The sequence below is a fragment of the Mobula hypostoma genome, chromosome 18, assembly GCF_963921235.1.
Source record: "Mobula hypostoma chromosome 18, sMobHyp1.1, whole genome shotgun sequence".
NCBI classification, from domain to species: domain Eukaryota; kingdom Metazoa; phylum Chordata; class Chondrichthyes; order Myliobatiformes; family Myliobatidae; genus Mobula; species Mobula hypostoma.
Window position 1 is genome coordinate 36,015,734 of NC_086114.1, and position 15,403 is coordinate 36,031,136.

At 42.8% G+C, this 15,403-nt stretch overlaps 1 protein-coding gene across 3 annotated transcripts; it reads left to right on the forward strand.

The window, feature by feature from the left end:
- The first annotated feature begins 239 nt into the window (after positions 1-239).
- On the forward strand, positions 240-15,135 carry tmem254 (transmembrane protein 254). 3 transcript variants are annotated; one of them, XM_063070195.1, is made up of 4 exons: positions 240-385; positions 654-757; positions 3,924-3,983; positions 13,520-15,135. In XM_063070195.1, the coding sequence occupies exons 1-4, from the start codon at positions 299-301 to the stop codon at positions 13,635-13,637; spliced, it is 369 nt and encodes a 122-aa protein (XP_062926265.1). In that variant the 5' UTR covers positions 240-298; the 3' UTR covers positions 13,638-15,135. The 3 variants fall into 3 exon arrangements, with proteins under 3 accessions (XP_062926265.1, XP_062926266.1, XP_062926267.1); XM_063070196.1 differs by lacking the exon at positions 3,924-3,983; XM_063070197.1 differs by lacking the exon at positions 13,520-15,135 and having other exon boundaries at positions 3,924-3,987.
- The last annotated feature ends 268 nt before the right edge of the window (positions 15,136-15,403 follow it).

The window sequence follows — 15,403 nt, forward strand, 5'->3', positions numbered from 1 at the left end:
TCCTCCTGGAGACCCAGTCCAGCCTCTACCCTCACACTGCTCACAGTCCTCAGGGAAAGTAGGCTGGCTTCAGAGATCTCAGTCTATGCAGCGAAGGAATTTGCGACGGGCTTGCTAACACTTGTTTGCAACTGGGCTGTTCATTATTTGTGCTTTCAGATCTTAATCTGCCCTCAAAACGTGTAGTGTACCTTTAAGAAATCCAACAGGAAGTGAAATTAGTAAGTGACGTTTGAACCTCCAAACGGTACTGTAATTGTTTGACAGGGAAGCTGGTGGTCAGAACCCCGTGGAAAGAATGCCTGCCGAGGTCTCTGGTGCTTACTTTAAAAGGCCCAGTCTCTTCTGGGTGGCTGTCATTACTGGAGCCTTTGGTTATTTCACTGTAAGTCTGCTTAAAATGTATCTGCCTGGTTTCAGACGTCCTGCTTGGTTAGGACTGCGTTCACAGACCGGGGATAAAAATGTGCAGCGAGAACACCATTCGTTCTGCAAAATAGCAAGTTAAAAGGCTCGCAAACACGAGGAATTGCTTCATATGGTTATGACTGCTACCCACTCATTTCTGTCTGGGTGAAGATGTTTCTCCTAAATATTGGATGAGGTTTTTTTTATTTGTTACTTTGAAAAACATGGGTTGTTGTTCTTTTCAGCTACAGGTGTTTTGGCCGGAGAGCATACCGTACAAGAGCCTGGGACTCTGGGGCAACTTCTCCAAGTATCTGGTGGACCAATATCACCCCCATTTATGTGTTGGGTACGTTTCATGGGTGTATTCTAGCACTACAACTCTCTGACTTCTCTCTCCCATCTTCATTCGACAAATACTGTTCATTTACTTCTTGAAGCTTTGGTCTCTTCATTCTGTTTTGTTGATCTCCCAGTTTATGCCTTTGTGGAATTGGAGGGGTTTCCAGTAGAGATGAATATCAGACGTGCCCAAGATAGAATGTGAAAAAATTTTATAGGCACATGGCATGCAGTGCTGCCCCCATTCTTTAAACCCTTACCCATTACAAAAAAACTATCAGAATCAGGTTTATTATCACCAGCATGTATCATGAAATTTGTTAACTTAGCAGCAGCAGTTCAATGTAATACATAATATAGAAGAAAAAAATAAGTACAAATCAATTACAGTATATGTATATTGAATAGATTAAAAATTGTGTAAAAAACAAATAATATATATTAAAAAAGTGAGGTAGTGTCCAAGGGTTCAATGTCCATTCATGAATCGGATGGCAGAGGGGAAGAAGCTGTTCCTGAATCATAATGATTATCTTTAGTTCAAATTCAAGTTGAATTATCGCTCAACCATGCGTGAATACCAATGAATACAGCCAACAAAGCAGCGTTCCGTCAGGGCCAAGATGCAAAACACTGTACCAATAGTCATAAACAGCAGGTCGGGCAGCATCGGTGGAAAAGATCGGTCGATGTTTCGGGCCGGAACCCCTCGTCAGGACTGTAGGGGGAAGGGGCAGAGGCCCTATGAAGAAGGTGGAGGGAGGGTGGGAAGGAGAAGGCTGGTGGGTTCCAGGTGAAAAACCAGTAAGGGGAAAGATAAAGGGGTGGGGGAGTGGAAGCAGGGAGGTGATAGGCAGGAAAGGTGAAGAAGGAATAGGGGAAAACACAATGGGTAGTAGAAGGAGGCGGAACCATGAGGGAGGTGGGGGAGTGGGCAGAGTGACATACAAGACCACATTGCACATACAAGATAGCAGTAAGCATACAGTCATACAAAAAAAATATAATATAGCCCAAGTCCCTAAGTGACATGTCCCTCAGATTGATGGAGCAAGCCCTCAGCAGTCCACAGACAAATGCATGCATGTAAACAACAGGAATTCTGCAGATGCTGGAAATTCAAGCAACATACATCAAAGTTGCTGGTGAACGCAGCAGGCCAAGCAGCATCTATAGGAAGAGGCGCAGTCGACGTTTCAGGCCGAGACCCTTCGTCAGGACTAACTGAAGGAAGAGTGAGTAAGGGATTTGAAAGTTGGAGGGGGAGGGGGAGATCCAAAATGATAGGAGAAGACAGGAGGAGGAGGGATGGAGCCGAGAGCTGGACAGGTGATTGGCAAAAGGGGATACGAGAGGATCATGGGACAGGAGGTCCGGGAAGAAAGACAAGGGGGGGGTGTGACCCAGAGGATGGGCAAGAGGTATATTCAGAGGGACAGAGGGAGAAAAAGGAGAGTGAGAGAAAGAATGTGTGCATAAAAATGAGTAAAGATGAAGCCACACTCAGGTTGGAGGAACAACACCTTATATTCCGTCTGGGTAGGCTCCAACCTGATGGCACGAACATCGACTTCTCTAACTTCCGCTAAGGCCCCACCTCCCCCTCGTACCCCATCTGTTACTCATTTTTATGCACACATTCTTTCTCTCACTCTCCTTTTTCTCCCTCTGTCTCTCTGAATATACCTCTTGCCCATCCTCTGGGTCACACCCCCCCTTGTCTTTCTTCCCGGACCTCCTGTCCCATGATCCTCTCGTATCCCCTTTTGCCTATCACCTGTCCAGCTCTCGGCTCTATCCCTCCCCCTCCTGTCTTCTCCTATCATTTTGGATCTCCCCCTCCCCCTCCAACTTTCATATCCCTTACTCACTCTTCCTTCAGTTAGTCCTGACGAAGGGTCTCGGCCTGAAACGTCGACTGCGCCTCTTCCTATAGATGTTGCTTGGCCTGCTGCGTTCACCAGCAACTTTGATGTATGTTGCATGCATGTAATCCAGCTTGTCATGCACCAAATGAACACTGGAGGGCAGCACTAACAGTCGGGTCAGCCCCCTATCCAGCACAGATGCTGTGCCCCACCGCACCCAGCGTCTCCCCTCCTGGCAGCTGCAACAGGCGAAAACCTGGCATGAGGCATAGTCTGTGCTACAACTGAGGCCACGCAGCTCCCTTGCCGTCGCTCTTTCCAATAAGCCAGTGAACCGCACTTGCAGTATTCTATGTTACCAACGTCCAACCGGGTCTGGCAATCACTTGCTGTTACACTGCACACTGCCTTCGCACACCTACCCCGGTGCATTTCTGTAGCAGGCAGCAATGTGATCTGCATCGACTCTAGCCCCTCTGCTAACGAGCAACCCTCACATGTGGTAGGAATGTCCAGCAGTGCTTTGCAATCATAAAAGAGGCGTTTAAAAAAGACAAAAACACATTTGGGTGGCCGCTGCATCTGAGTCCTACTGGAATATAAACTGCTAAATGAAGCAGCAAATGACCTATTACAATCCAAGAGCGGTGAGATATTTTCACAGGAAACGTCTCACACTCACTTGTCACCAGCTAGATGGTTGTGAGAACACTTGATTTGGATGCTACATTTTGAATTCTTTGCAAGCCTGGTGTATACACCGGTATTATATACAGTACAAGGTACAACAACAATACTATTTAGAAATCATGTTATTTTTCTATTGTCTGTTAAAAAGATGATTAACTTTTGAACAGGTTTCTAAAATGCTTCATTTATTTCAATCTGTCTCTGTTATGTTAATAGTAAAAGAATAAGTACCTGTAAATAAGCAACGGGACTCATAATTTTTCCTTAAGGTACATAATTATTGTGACTAATTCATTAATATAACTTCCGCTCAAAATCATGCACAGGACATGGCAAACAAGAGAATTTTTTAGAAGGTCATGTCTAATTTGCGCACATGCTTTCCAAAGGGTTTGCCACTTCTGCTCCAGGGATGTTACCATGAGATCCTTAGAGATCAAAGAATTCGTGTTATATATAAATCCTCAGAACTTGATCCGGTTTGGACGATTATATAGTTGAGGCTTCTGTCATTCTCAAGGCAGTACAGTGAAGCAGGAAACTGAACTGTGTCTAATTGTATTCTGTTGCTGCTGTTTTGGATAACACTGTTTTAAAAATTATAATCATTTGCAGCTACTGGGTGGCCTGGTTGGTCCACTTTGCTGAGGCATTGTACAGCATTAAACTCTGCAGGTGAGGCTACTTATATTTTCCTGTTCATCTAATTTTTAAGGGCTTTTGGTTTCTAGCTTGACTGGCTGAAGTGAAAACACTTGCCATTTTGAGCATGAGATTAATTTGGCACCAACGTCATCCTATGACTTTCCTGAATGAGATAACCAATTTAAGGATAGCTTTGTGCAAAGTTGTTGCTGTTGTAGTCTTGCTTCTGAATCAGAAAGTTGGGGGGGGGTGGCGGGAGAGACTGAGTCTCCATCTAGAAATTGATGAACAAAAAAACCAAGTCAGAAGTTTTGATGAAACCATGGAAGAGTAGAGCAGTGGGCTAAGCATGCATCCTTGAAGTGTGCCAGTGTTGATTATTTGCGAAGAGATGTCATTTCCATTCTATTTTAAATTCATCAGTCCACAGGACTTGTTTCCAAAATGCATCAGGTTTGTTTAGATGTTCCTTTGAACCTTTTGAATAGAACTTTTTGGCTGAAATGAGCAAAGGAATGTTTGGAGAAAAAAGGGTGCAGAATTTCAGGAAAAGAACCCTTCTCCAATTGTTAAGTACGGAGGTGGATCGATCATGTTTTGGGCTTATGTTATAGTCAGTGGCACAGGGACCATTTACTGGTAGAGGGAGCAATGAATTCAATTAAATACCAGCAACTTCTTGAAGCAAACATTACACCATCTGTAAGAAAGCCGAAGGTGAAAAGAGGATGGCTTCTACAACAGGATAATGAACCTAAACACACCTCAAAATCCACAATGGACTACCTCAAGAGGCACAAGCTGAAGGTTTTGCTATGGCTTTCACAGTCCCCCGACCTAAACATCATCGAGAATCTGTGGATAGACCTCAAAAGAGCAGTGCGTGCAAGACATCCCAAGAATGTCACAGAACTGGAAGCCTTTTGCAAGGAAGAATGGGCGAAAATCTCCCAAACAAGAATTGAAAGACTCTTAGCTAGCTACAAAAAGCGTTGACAAGCTGTGATACTTGCCAAAGGGGGTGTTACTAAGTACTGACCATGCAGGGTGCCTGAACTGTTGCTTTGGGCCCTTTTTTGTTATTTTGAAACTGTAAAAGATGGAAATTAAAAGGTTTTCTTGCTTAAAATATTAAATGTGTCATCTTTAACTTTATGCCTTTTGGAAATCAGTTCATCTTTTACTCGCTTATCCATTCACAGTAACAGAAATTGTGACCAGGGATGCCCAAACTTCTGCATGTCACTGTATATCCTGAAATTCCTATTCTTTGCTGACATCCACAAAAACAGAAGAGTGCCCCAAAGGATGAGTGACAATACAAGTCAGAGGCCCTCCTACTCCCCCCCCCACGCACAAGCAGCAGCAAAGCATCGACACTCTCCCACCCCCCACTCACTTCCGTCAAAAAGTATCAGTACCCTCCACCCACCAAGCAAGCAATAGCAAAGCCCCCAATAAAGACTATGATCTGCAGTACAACAAAAACAGATAGTTCACCCTACAATTTGACATACCACAGGCGCTCTCTCTCTCTCTCCTTAATAAAAGGGAAAAGAGGTGTTCCCTTTCACAGCGAGAGGGGAGACATAAAAAACAAACTGCTGACTTATGGTGTTAAAAGTTTGTCATGCCACTTCTTTTTCCCCAAGTTCTCCAACTGGAGAAACGACACTAAGCTTCCCCACCACCGAGAGAGAGCGCAATTCGCGGAGTACCGAGCCCCCGACAGCTGATCTGCTGTTCCCGATGTTCCGTTTCCTCCCACAGCTCTTCACTTGGCGGCACCAGCATAGAATTGGCTCATCCGTAGTGCTGAGAAGTCTCGGAACCCCGAAGGTGCGTTTGTCTTCTAGGCTGCGTTCTTGAGATTTAAAAAAGTGGCCAGTTGTTAGCCCCCGGGAGCGGGTCCCACCACCGCTAAGGCCGAAGCCTGAGCGTAACTTCAGGTCAGGGTCTTCAACACAACCCCATCCACCCTGGAAAGGGAAACGAGAGACATCAAATGTAGAAATTAAGCTGATTTCGCAGATTGACTCAAAGGACTGGCCGTTAAGCGCAAAAGTGACTTTGCCTCTGCCTACGTAACCTCAATAAAGAAGTGAAGGATCCAGTTGCAGGGAGTGGTACAGAAGCCCAGGTTCTGGAGGCTGTCGATTAGTACTAAAGGTATGATGGTACTGAATTCTACATGATGTAAGTATTGCTATTAACCAGTGATCCAAGGCCGAGCACAGAGCCAATGAGATTGCATCCGCTGTAGACCTATTGTGGTTATAGGCAATTTGCAGCGGGTCCTGGTCCTTGCTGAGGCTGAGGATGATTCTGGTCATAATCAACCTCTCAAAGCACTTTTTTCACAGTATAGGTGAATGCAACTGGGCAGCAGTCATTGAGGCAACTCACCCAGACCTTCTTGGGCACTGGGATGATTGTCACCATTTTCAAGCAGTGAGAGTTCGAAGTTGTCCTTGAACACCCCCCCCCCCGCCCCAGTCCGTTGGCATAGCCCTACCAGGTACAACATCAGGCCCTGAGGCCTTGCGAGGGTTTGCCCTCTTCAAAGATGCACTGACATTGGCCTCTTAGACAGAGATCACAGGGTCATCAGATACTGCAGAGATTCACACAGGTGTAATTTTATTCTCCTTTTCAAAAAATGCGTAAAATGAGTTGAGCTTGTCTAGGAATGATGCATCACTGCCATTCATGATGTTAGGTTTCGCCTTGTAGAAAGTAATGCCTGCAATCCCCGCCAGAACTGACATCTCCAGCTTCAACTGGGATTTTTTTTTCACCCCTTAAGATAGCCTTCTGTAGGTTGTACATAGACATTTTGTATAGTTCTGGATCACCAGTCAAACGCCACAGATCTATCCCCCAGCAGACTACGAATCTTTTGGTTCATTGGCAGCCTTTGGTTTGGGTATGTCCGGTATGTTCTTGAAGATTTTGATGAAATCGGTGACAACTGTGGAGTAATCATTCAAATTTGAAGATTGAATGTTGTCCAGTGCACCAACTCAAAGCAGTCCTGTGAGCACTTCTCCGCCTCGCTCGATTGTACCTTCTTGGTCCTCACCACTGGCGCTGTGGTCTTTCGTCTCTGCCCATACGCCGCAAGTTGAAATACAGCCAGGTGATCAGACTTTCCAAAGTGCGGGTGCCAGATGGCATGGTAAGCATTCTTGATGGTGGTATAACAGTGGTCCAATGTGGTTCCACAGGAGGTCTGTTGGTGGTAGATGTTCAGAGACTTCTTCAAGCTGGTTTGTTTGAGTTTCCCCTGCCATGATAGGGAAGGCGTCAGGGTGCACGGTTTTGTAACTCTGCTCAGCTCCTCTGGTGTCTGCCTGATGTTGAGCTGAGGTGGAATGTACACCACGAGCAGGATGACGGCAGAAGACTCCCTCAGCAGATGAAATGGAGGACATTTGACTGCTAGATGTTCCAGGCTGGGAAGGTTGATTGACACAGAACCACCACATTTGTGCAGCACAATGAATTAACCATGAAGCATACTCTGCCTCCCCTACATTTAAAGTGCTCGTACCTTTAAAACACTCGTACTACACAGTGAATGGTGAAGCCCTCGGATTGCAACGCTGCTTCCAAAATGGTAGTATGTTTCCCTGAGGCAAAGTGTACACCAGCCCCTGATCTCCCTCTGGTACTGCAGTCTTGGTCTGAAGTCTTCATTTTCCAGAGACTGTGCATTCTCCAGTTGGATAACCAGGAGTGGGGGTCTAAGGCCTCTGTGATTCAATTGTACCTGCAGACCAGAGCCCCTCCCCCACCTCCTATTTCTAAAAGGAGAACTACGCTCATAGCCTGAGCCTGGAGTCTGGGGTCCGCTGATTTTGAGGATCATTATATTTTTTTAACACCCTGAATGATGTTGCTTACCAGCTGTGACTGGATTTCAGCTATAGTGGTCCTAAACAGGAATTTTTGATGATTCCCAACAGAGCTGCCACTTATATTGGTGCCATCTTGGCATCATAGGATGAGCGTCCCTTACAGAGAGTGGCAGGAATTGAACCCTGAGATCGCTGCTGTAATGTGTTATGCTGACCGCTATGCTTCCGTGTCACGTATGGGCCTTTGTTGTATAACTGATGTAAAACATGATTAGGTATGTATCCATGGTATAGCTACCATTGAATATGTAGTAGGCTATTCAGCTGTTCATGTATGTATAGGGACAAGAATAGGTCACTTAGATATTTCGAGATTGTATAGCGATATTAGTGGGCTATTTAACCCCTTGAGTTCATAACAATAGGAGTAAGCCATTCAGAACCGTGAAGCTGTTCAGCTATTTATTATGTATCTCTTGGTCAATGGGAGAATGCAGAGTGAGTGTGAAAAGCAAGACAGTGAATGTAAAGGGGAAAATAATCAGATTTGGTACAATTTTACGATTGGTGCCATTTCACCCAAAAATAATCACTAATTTGATTAATGGGATAAAATTGATTTTTTTTGATACACAGCATTGAAAAGAAAAACAGCACCACACAACCAATTTCTCTTCCAATTTCAACCAATATCCTTCTGCATTTTCACAATTGTAACAATAATTATGATGTAAATATTTCATTTCACCATGAAATGCTTTGGAGTACTCTGAGGTAATGAAAGCTCTCTATGTGATTAGTCCTGTCTTCAGAGCCACGGATTTTGCTTCACAGATGGGAAAGTTACACAGTTGGGATCTTATGGTGCAGAGAAATTAAAGCACATGCAAATTCAGGGATGCACATATCTTTAACGCTTTTGCCATAGTTAAAGCAAGGAGACTCTGCTGGAAATCCTGCAGAGAGCCAGCAGGGGGAGTGAAAGAGACAGGTCAACAGTGCCTAGGATTTTTAGGACTAGTGCAGAGAGAATAATCCTTTATTCAACAACATGACTAAATATTTTGAGCTGACACAAGAGCTTACTGATGGGCTGAATTACTTGATGATGAGTATGGCAATTAATTTGTAATCCTGATGTCAGGAGTTCAAAGTTGAGCTTGTCCGCTTCTGGAGTTCAATATAATACAGCTGTTTACTAAGGGTTGGTTCCCACAAAGGCTGGAAGATGGTATAAATAAAACATCTGTGCAGTACTAAGAGAAAGCCATCTTTTGTATGAGATGTGAAATCAGTAAGAAGTAAAATCAGCTTTGTGCCAATTACATTTCATGAGGCATCACTGGGTGTGCTGTGGTGGAGCCAGTTGTGTTTTTTTCAGGAGGGGGAAATTGCCTGTGTGTATTTGCATGTGTGTGCATGTGTGCAAGGTGTGGGATGGGTGAAGTGTGCTGTGTTTGTGAGCAGGACGTCTGTGTGTGTAGGGTGCATGAAGTTCACTGCATGTGATGTGTGGCAATATACAATTTGTAAAATATGCCGTGCTTGTGGAGTTGCATCGTTTATGGCTCCGGGGGAGGAAGGTAGAATTACAGTTAAGTAACTCTAACTCTTCCCTCAGTAAAGGAATTCTTCCGTCTTTAAGTTCATTAACTTTTGTTACTTGTTCAATGTTTGTACTCCACTGCAGTTTGTAACTCTCCAGCAGATATTTATGTGATAAAATGTCTTACTGTTCCTTGCACTCTGATTTGGCAATTAAAACAGAGAATCAGCGATTGGTCAAAATTTCCAAATAATATTGTTTCCTGATAGGATTTAGCCTAACTAAATATTGGGAAATCTAAAACTATTGTTGTCAGTCGCCGCTTCACGTTTTGTTCACAAGACACTAATCCCGTCTGTCTCCCTGGCAATGGGTCAGAAGCTGAACCAGATGGTTCACCACCGTAACTCCAAGATGAACCTCTGGGAAAGCCTCCATTATGGCATCAAGATTGCCTCTTTCTTGGGTCTGGCAAGGAGGGGGTAAGAAGGGGAGAAGGTTCCCTGTTGGCATATTTTATCTAGCCATGTCCTCTGGTGGAGAACTTAAGGCAGGAGCCTAGTCTTTTCCATGTTAACCTCTGAAATGGGTCTGCTGGAGCTAAAGTTGCTGCATTGACATCCAAGTCGTACTCCAAAACATACTCCTGCAATCTGTGGTTCCTATGGGATGAAATCATTGCCTGGAGGAATTTCTGACAAGAAGTCTTTTCCAAGAATTTTCTTTCCTGAACTTTATGGTTGAATTGCTTGCCCAACCTCCCCAAACATAGCTCCAAATGAGCTCTTGTTCTGAAACATTGGTCTGTAGGGAGGGAAATAAATCTTCAGGTCATATTTTATTGGCATTGCTCCCTGCCTAAACTGTGTCAAAGTAAAGATGGGAAGACAATTATCATTGTAAAGATCTTAGTTCTGTCTATTTGCAATAGATAGCCTACCCTGCAAAAAACTTCTGATAAAGCAGTGTTTTGATATTACATTTTATACATTACTTTTGATAAAAACAATGTTTCGAATTTGGCCACAAATGCCAGAAATCTGCCTCCTCTTAACACTAATGAAGATGTATATCATGTGGTCCAGGACAATTCCAGAAGCACATAGTTAAAATGTGGACTCTCTCCGATCTCTCTCTTATAAGAGAACCTGTGTATAAACAGAACATTTCCATTTCTAAATTCTCTATCAAATGAAATACTTTAAAAGTGTGATGCGTTGGATGAAAATTTGCAGCCTAGTTGCACAGAGGAAATTCCCACAATTAGCAATGTGGCAAACAGGTGATCAGTCTTAGGGATGTTGGACAAGGCATGAAGGAGTGCTGCTTTGCCTGTATTCAAAATAATGGCATATTGTATTCACAAGGGAGATCATTTTTTATATCTTTCCCAAAAAAATGGCACCTCCTGTTGGGGTTTTTTGTGGTTAGGACATATACCAAATATTGATTTCAGCGACCAACCTTCAGATCTGAATATGTATTGAATATTAAATCTAAAATGCAACTCTGAACAATGGTTTCCTAAGAACCATGAACCAGGTTAATTGGAAGACACCACAGTTAACTGGAAGACCAGAAAACACTGATTTAAATTTGTTTTTTGTGTGTATTTGGTTGTCTGTGGAATGGGTGTGAAGGAGAGAGGTGTGAAAGTGAAGACAGATGTGAACAGGAAGGCAGATTACTATCTGAATGGTGTCAAGTTAGGAAAAGGGGAAGCACAACGAGATCTAGGTGTCCTTGTTCATCAGTCACTGAAAGTAAGCATGCAGTATAGCAGGCAGTAAAGAAAGCTAATGGCATGTTGGCCTTCATAACAAGGGAAGTTGAGAGTAGGAGCAAAGAGATCCTTCTGCAGTTGTACAGGGCCCTGGTGAGACCCCACCTGGAGTATTGTGTACAGTTTTGGTCTCCAAATTTGAGGAAGGACATTCTAGCTATTGAGGGAGTGCAGTGTAGGTTCACGAGGTTAATTCCTGGGATGGCGAGACTGTCATATGTTGAAAGATTGGAGTGACTGGGGTTGTATACGCTGCAGTTTAGAAGAATGAGAGGGGATCTGATTGAAACATATAAGACTATTAAGGGATTGGACACGCTAGAGGCAGGAAGCATGTTCCCAATGTTGGGGGAGTTTAGAACCAGAGGCCACAGTTTAAGAATAAGGGGTAGACAATTTAGAATGGAGTTGAGGGAAAACTTTTTCACACAGAGGGTTGTGGTTCTGTGGAATGCTCTGCCTCAGAAGGCAGTGGAGGCCAATTCTCTGGATTCTTTCAGGAAAGGGCTAGATAGAGCTCTTAAAGATAGCAGAGTGAAGGGATATGGGGAGAAGGCAGGAAAAGGGAACTGATTGTGGATGATCAGCCATGATCACAGTGAATGGTGGTGCTGGCTGAAAGGGCTGAATGGCCTACTCCTGCACCTATTGTCTATTGTCTATTAAAGTGGTATGTAGTTCCAAGAAAGCATTGTAAATATGGAATTGTGTGTAATTCAAAGGAAGCATTGTAAATATGGAATTGTCTTAAATTTTCTTTGATCTTTAGAACATAAAATGTCATGTAGTGCTGGGTCAAACAGCCCTTCTTCCTCCAAAGGGGTATCCATCTGATGCCTGCTATATCTCATTTTGTCGAATAAAGAGGCTGCTTCATATCTACCAGTACTTCTCTCTGGTGATTTTGTTCATGCAACAACACCTCCAACAGTACAGTTTTCTCTTCATGCCCCATTGGAGTATCTTCCTAAATTTTGTAGTGATACCTACTCACAGATTGCTGATTCAGATGCAGGACTGCACCTACTGAGCCACAGCAGGTTAATCTCACAGAGTGAGCCCTTCGTCAGGTAGTGGAAGACCACCCTTTCCAGTCTGGCAAGAGAATGAAAAGACAACGGTTAGGAAGGGATCTTTGAGGCTTTGGTGCTGTGACGAGAATACACATAAAATTAAGATGTTTGCTGGCCTGGGTCAGCATCAGTGACATCAGCAAGTGGTCTGCCACCTGCCCTCAGGGGAAAGAGAGATAAGGGACACAATGAAACAGCACCTGGAGATGTGTAGAGAGCTGTCTGGAGCGGCTCCCCCTTTGAACCCTGAACTGTTTGAAGTGGTGGACAGGCGATGCCCCAGCAGGGGGATAAAAAGGGACAGGTTCGCTAAGGCAGGACACACACGCCACCTGAGGTAACGAGACCCTGGAAGCGGTACGCTTCTCACGAGTCGGTGGGAAGTACCAGACAACGGCCAGGGTGGAAAGGTACAATCAGCGGGAACCCGGTGTGTGTCCGCCCTTGCCTGGGTGCCGGGTTCACTGCAGAGGATCGACCGCATCTGGAGGAGGGGTCACAGTCAGTGACCTCAGGTGACATCACCAAGGACCCGCCCAAAAGCTGCTTGTGAGCCATATCGCCGGTCTGTGAGTGAAGCCGTGTCTGAATGATCAGTTGTTCCTGTTCTCTCTCTCTCTCTTCCCCCCACGTTGTCCATCGCCATGGCAACGATTACTGCAAACTGAACTACTAAACTGGACTGAACTTTGAGTCACTTTGAAATTTGGTCATTTACCCCGAGACAACGATAGAGCTTGATTGATGCTGTTATCTTAATTCTGTGCACATGTGTGTTTATCATCGCTGAACTGTTGCATTTATTATCCTTTCGATTACTGTGTTGCTTGCTTCTTTAATAAAACTTTGAGTGATCCATTTCTGCTGGTTTGGCAACCCAGTTACGGGGTACGTAACAGTGCAAAAAGGTTGTTTATTCAAAATATTCTTTTCATGCTATGTCCTGTCACAAGTACCAACTATTTTGATGGACAAAAAATACAAATGATTAATTTTTTTTCTTGATCCTCCTCTTTAAAGGACGATGCATGCTAAACAAACAGAAGTTTGTTCTGGTGGATGTAAGGAGTCCTCTGTCGTATGGACTTTGTTAAATTCTGGTCCAAATAATAAAGTTTGTCTCTGAAGAAATCGCTCCATAGATTTTTCTGAATCAAACTCAAAATGGCTTTGCAATTCCTTTTTTATGGTCAGAGGGAATGACTGTGAGTCTGGATGGTATTGGTAGGACGGGACGTGGGCATGGGTGCAATTGTGTGGCTGTACCCGATAATGCTAACTATCGTTGTCTTTACCTCGCACAGTGACAAAGGGATCACAAGCCTCAGAACTCGAGTGAAATGGGCATTTCAAACATGCCTGTTTGGGGCCGCCTCTCTTCAGCAACTGTGCTCATACAAACCAGAGCAGAAGGAAAAGTGAAGACCTGATGATACAACCACATTCCTCATCTCTGGCCACATTAAGCTCAAAGGCACTTTGTTTTCAGGGAAATTGTAGTCTTAAGGTGAATGGTGTTGATAATAATGTGACTAACTTTTGATTGTTTTCTACAACCAAATCATTGACCGTTCTCACATACTGGTTCATTACTTGTATCAGTTTAGGTTTTCAAGTCATAATGTCAAGTCACCTACTTAAAATGTATAATATGATTTTATACCCATAGCAATCTTTAGATGCCATCTAAGTCCTGATTTAGGTCCTGAAACCTGTTCCACTATTGAACCTGTACCTCAGTTTCATATTCTGCTTTGGTGTGTTTGTCTCGAGATCCTCATCCAACAAAAATCCAGCAATTCCAGTCTTGAAAAGTTCAACTGGCGATTTCCAATCTTTTCATCGACAGAGAGGAGTTCCAGTTTTGAGTGGAAGATAATTATCTTTGTCTCCACAGACGAACAGCTCAGATTATTTATTGAGGATCTATAGGAGACTGTTATGAACGAGGTATATTGATGTCATTTGAACAACTAAAGAATAAATATAAAATATCAAATAACACTTCCTTTTGTTACCTTCAGTTAAGGGCTTACTTAAAAGACAAACTGGGTCAAAAATGTTTTTGCCAAAACCCAATGAAATTGAAGTTTTAGTTCAAAAAGGAAAAATTTAAAAATTTATTTCTTGTATGTATAATTTGATTCAAAAACAGACAATTAAACAAGGAATCCACAAGTCAAAACAAAAATGGGAAACAGATCTGAATATTAATATTGATGAAACAAATTGGTCAAGACTCTGTCTTGACAGTATGACAAATACAATAAACATTCAACTTAGATTAGTACAATATAATTTTTTACACCAATTATATATTTCACCGCAAAAAATAAATAGATTAAATTCAAACTTATCCAATCAATGTTTTCGGTGTCATCAAGAAATTGGTACTTTCTTACATTCTACTTGGTCTTGTTCTAAAATTCAACCTTTTTGGATAAATTTAAGAGTCTTATTGGAACAAATTACTGGAACTCAACTTCCACATAACCCTGTATTATTTCTATTAGGTGATATTGAAGGGATAAAACCGAAACTTAAACTGAATAAATATCAGAAAGAATTCATAAGAATTGCATTGGCAGTAGCCAAGAAGGCTATAGCAGTTACTTGAAAATCGGATTCGTATTTAAGTATGAATGGTTGGAACAATGAAATGTCTAGTTGTATTCCACTCGAAAAAATTACTTATAATTTAAGAGATAAATATGATACATTTTTGAATATTTGGCGCCCTTATTTACGAAAGATAGGATGGCATATTTAATTGCTCCGATGATAAAGATATTGGTCCCTTCGGGAAAGTAATAAATAAATATACTAAATTTACTTTGAATCCCATGGAGCATGTGGAAACCTTCCAATATCCAGGCAGTTCTTCTTTCTTTTTCTTTTTTTTTTCAGTTAGGGGTATATATCGGGGGGTAGGGTTAAGGGGAGGGGGAGGGTAGTCATTGTCTTTCTATGTAATCACTTCAAAAACTCAATAAAAATTATATTAAAAAAAAGATTATTGAGACAATGGACTTCCTCTGCTTGTTGAAACATATTCAGTACTTACTCCATCAACTGACAGTAGCTTTTATCACCTCAATCAGATCGTCTCTCAGCCTTCAATGTGAGGGAATGAAAGCTATGCTTATGCAACATGGAAAAGTAAGGGCCTCTCTGTCTACCAGACAGGG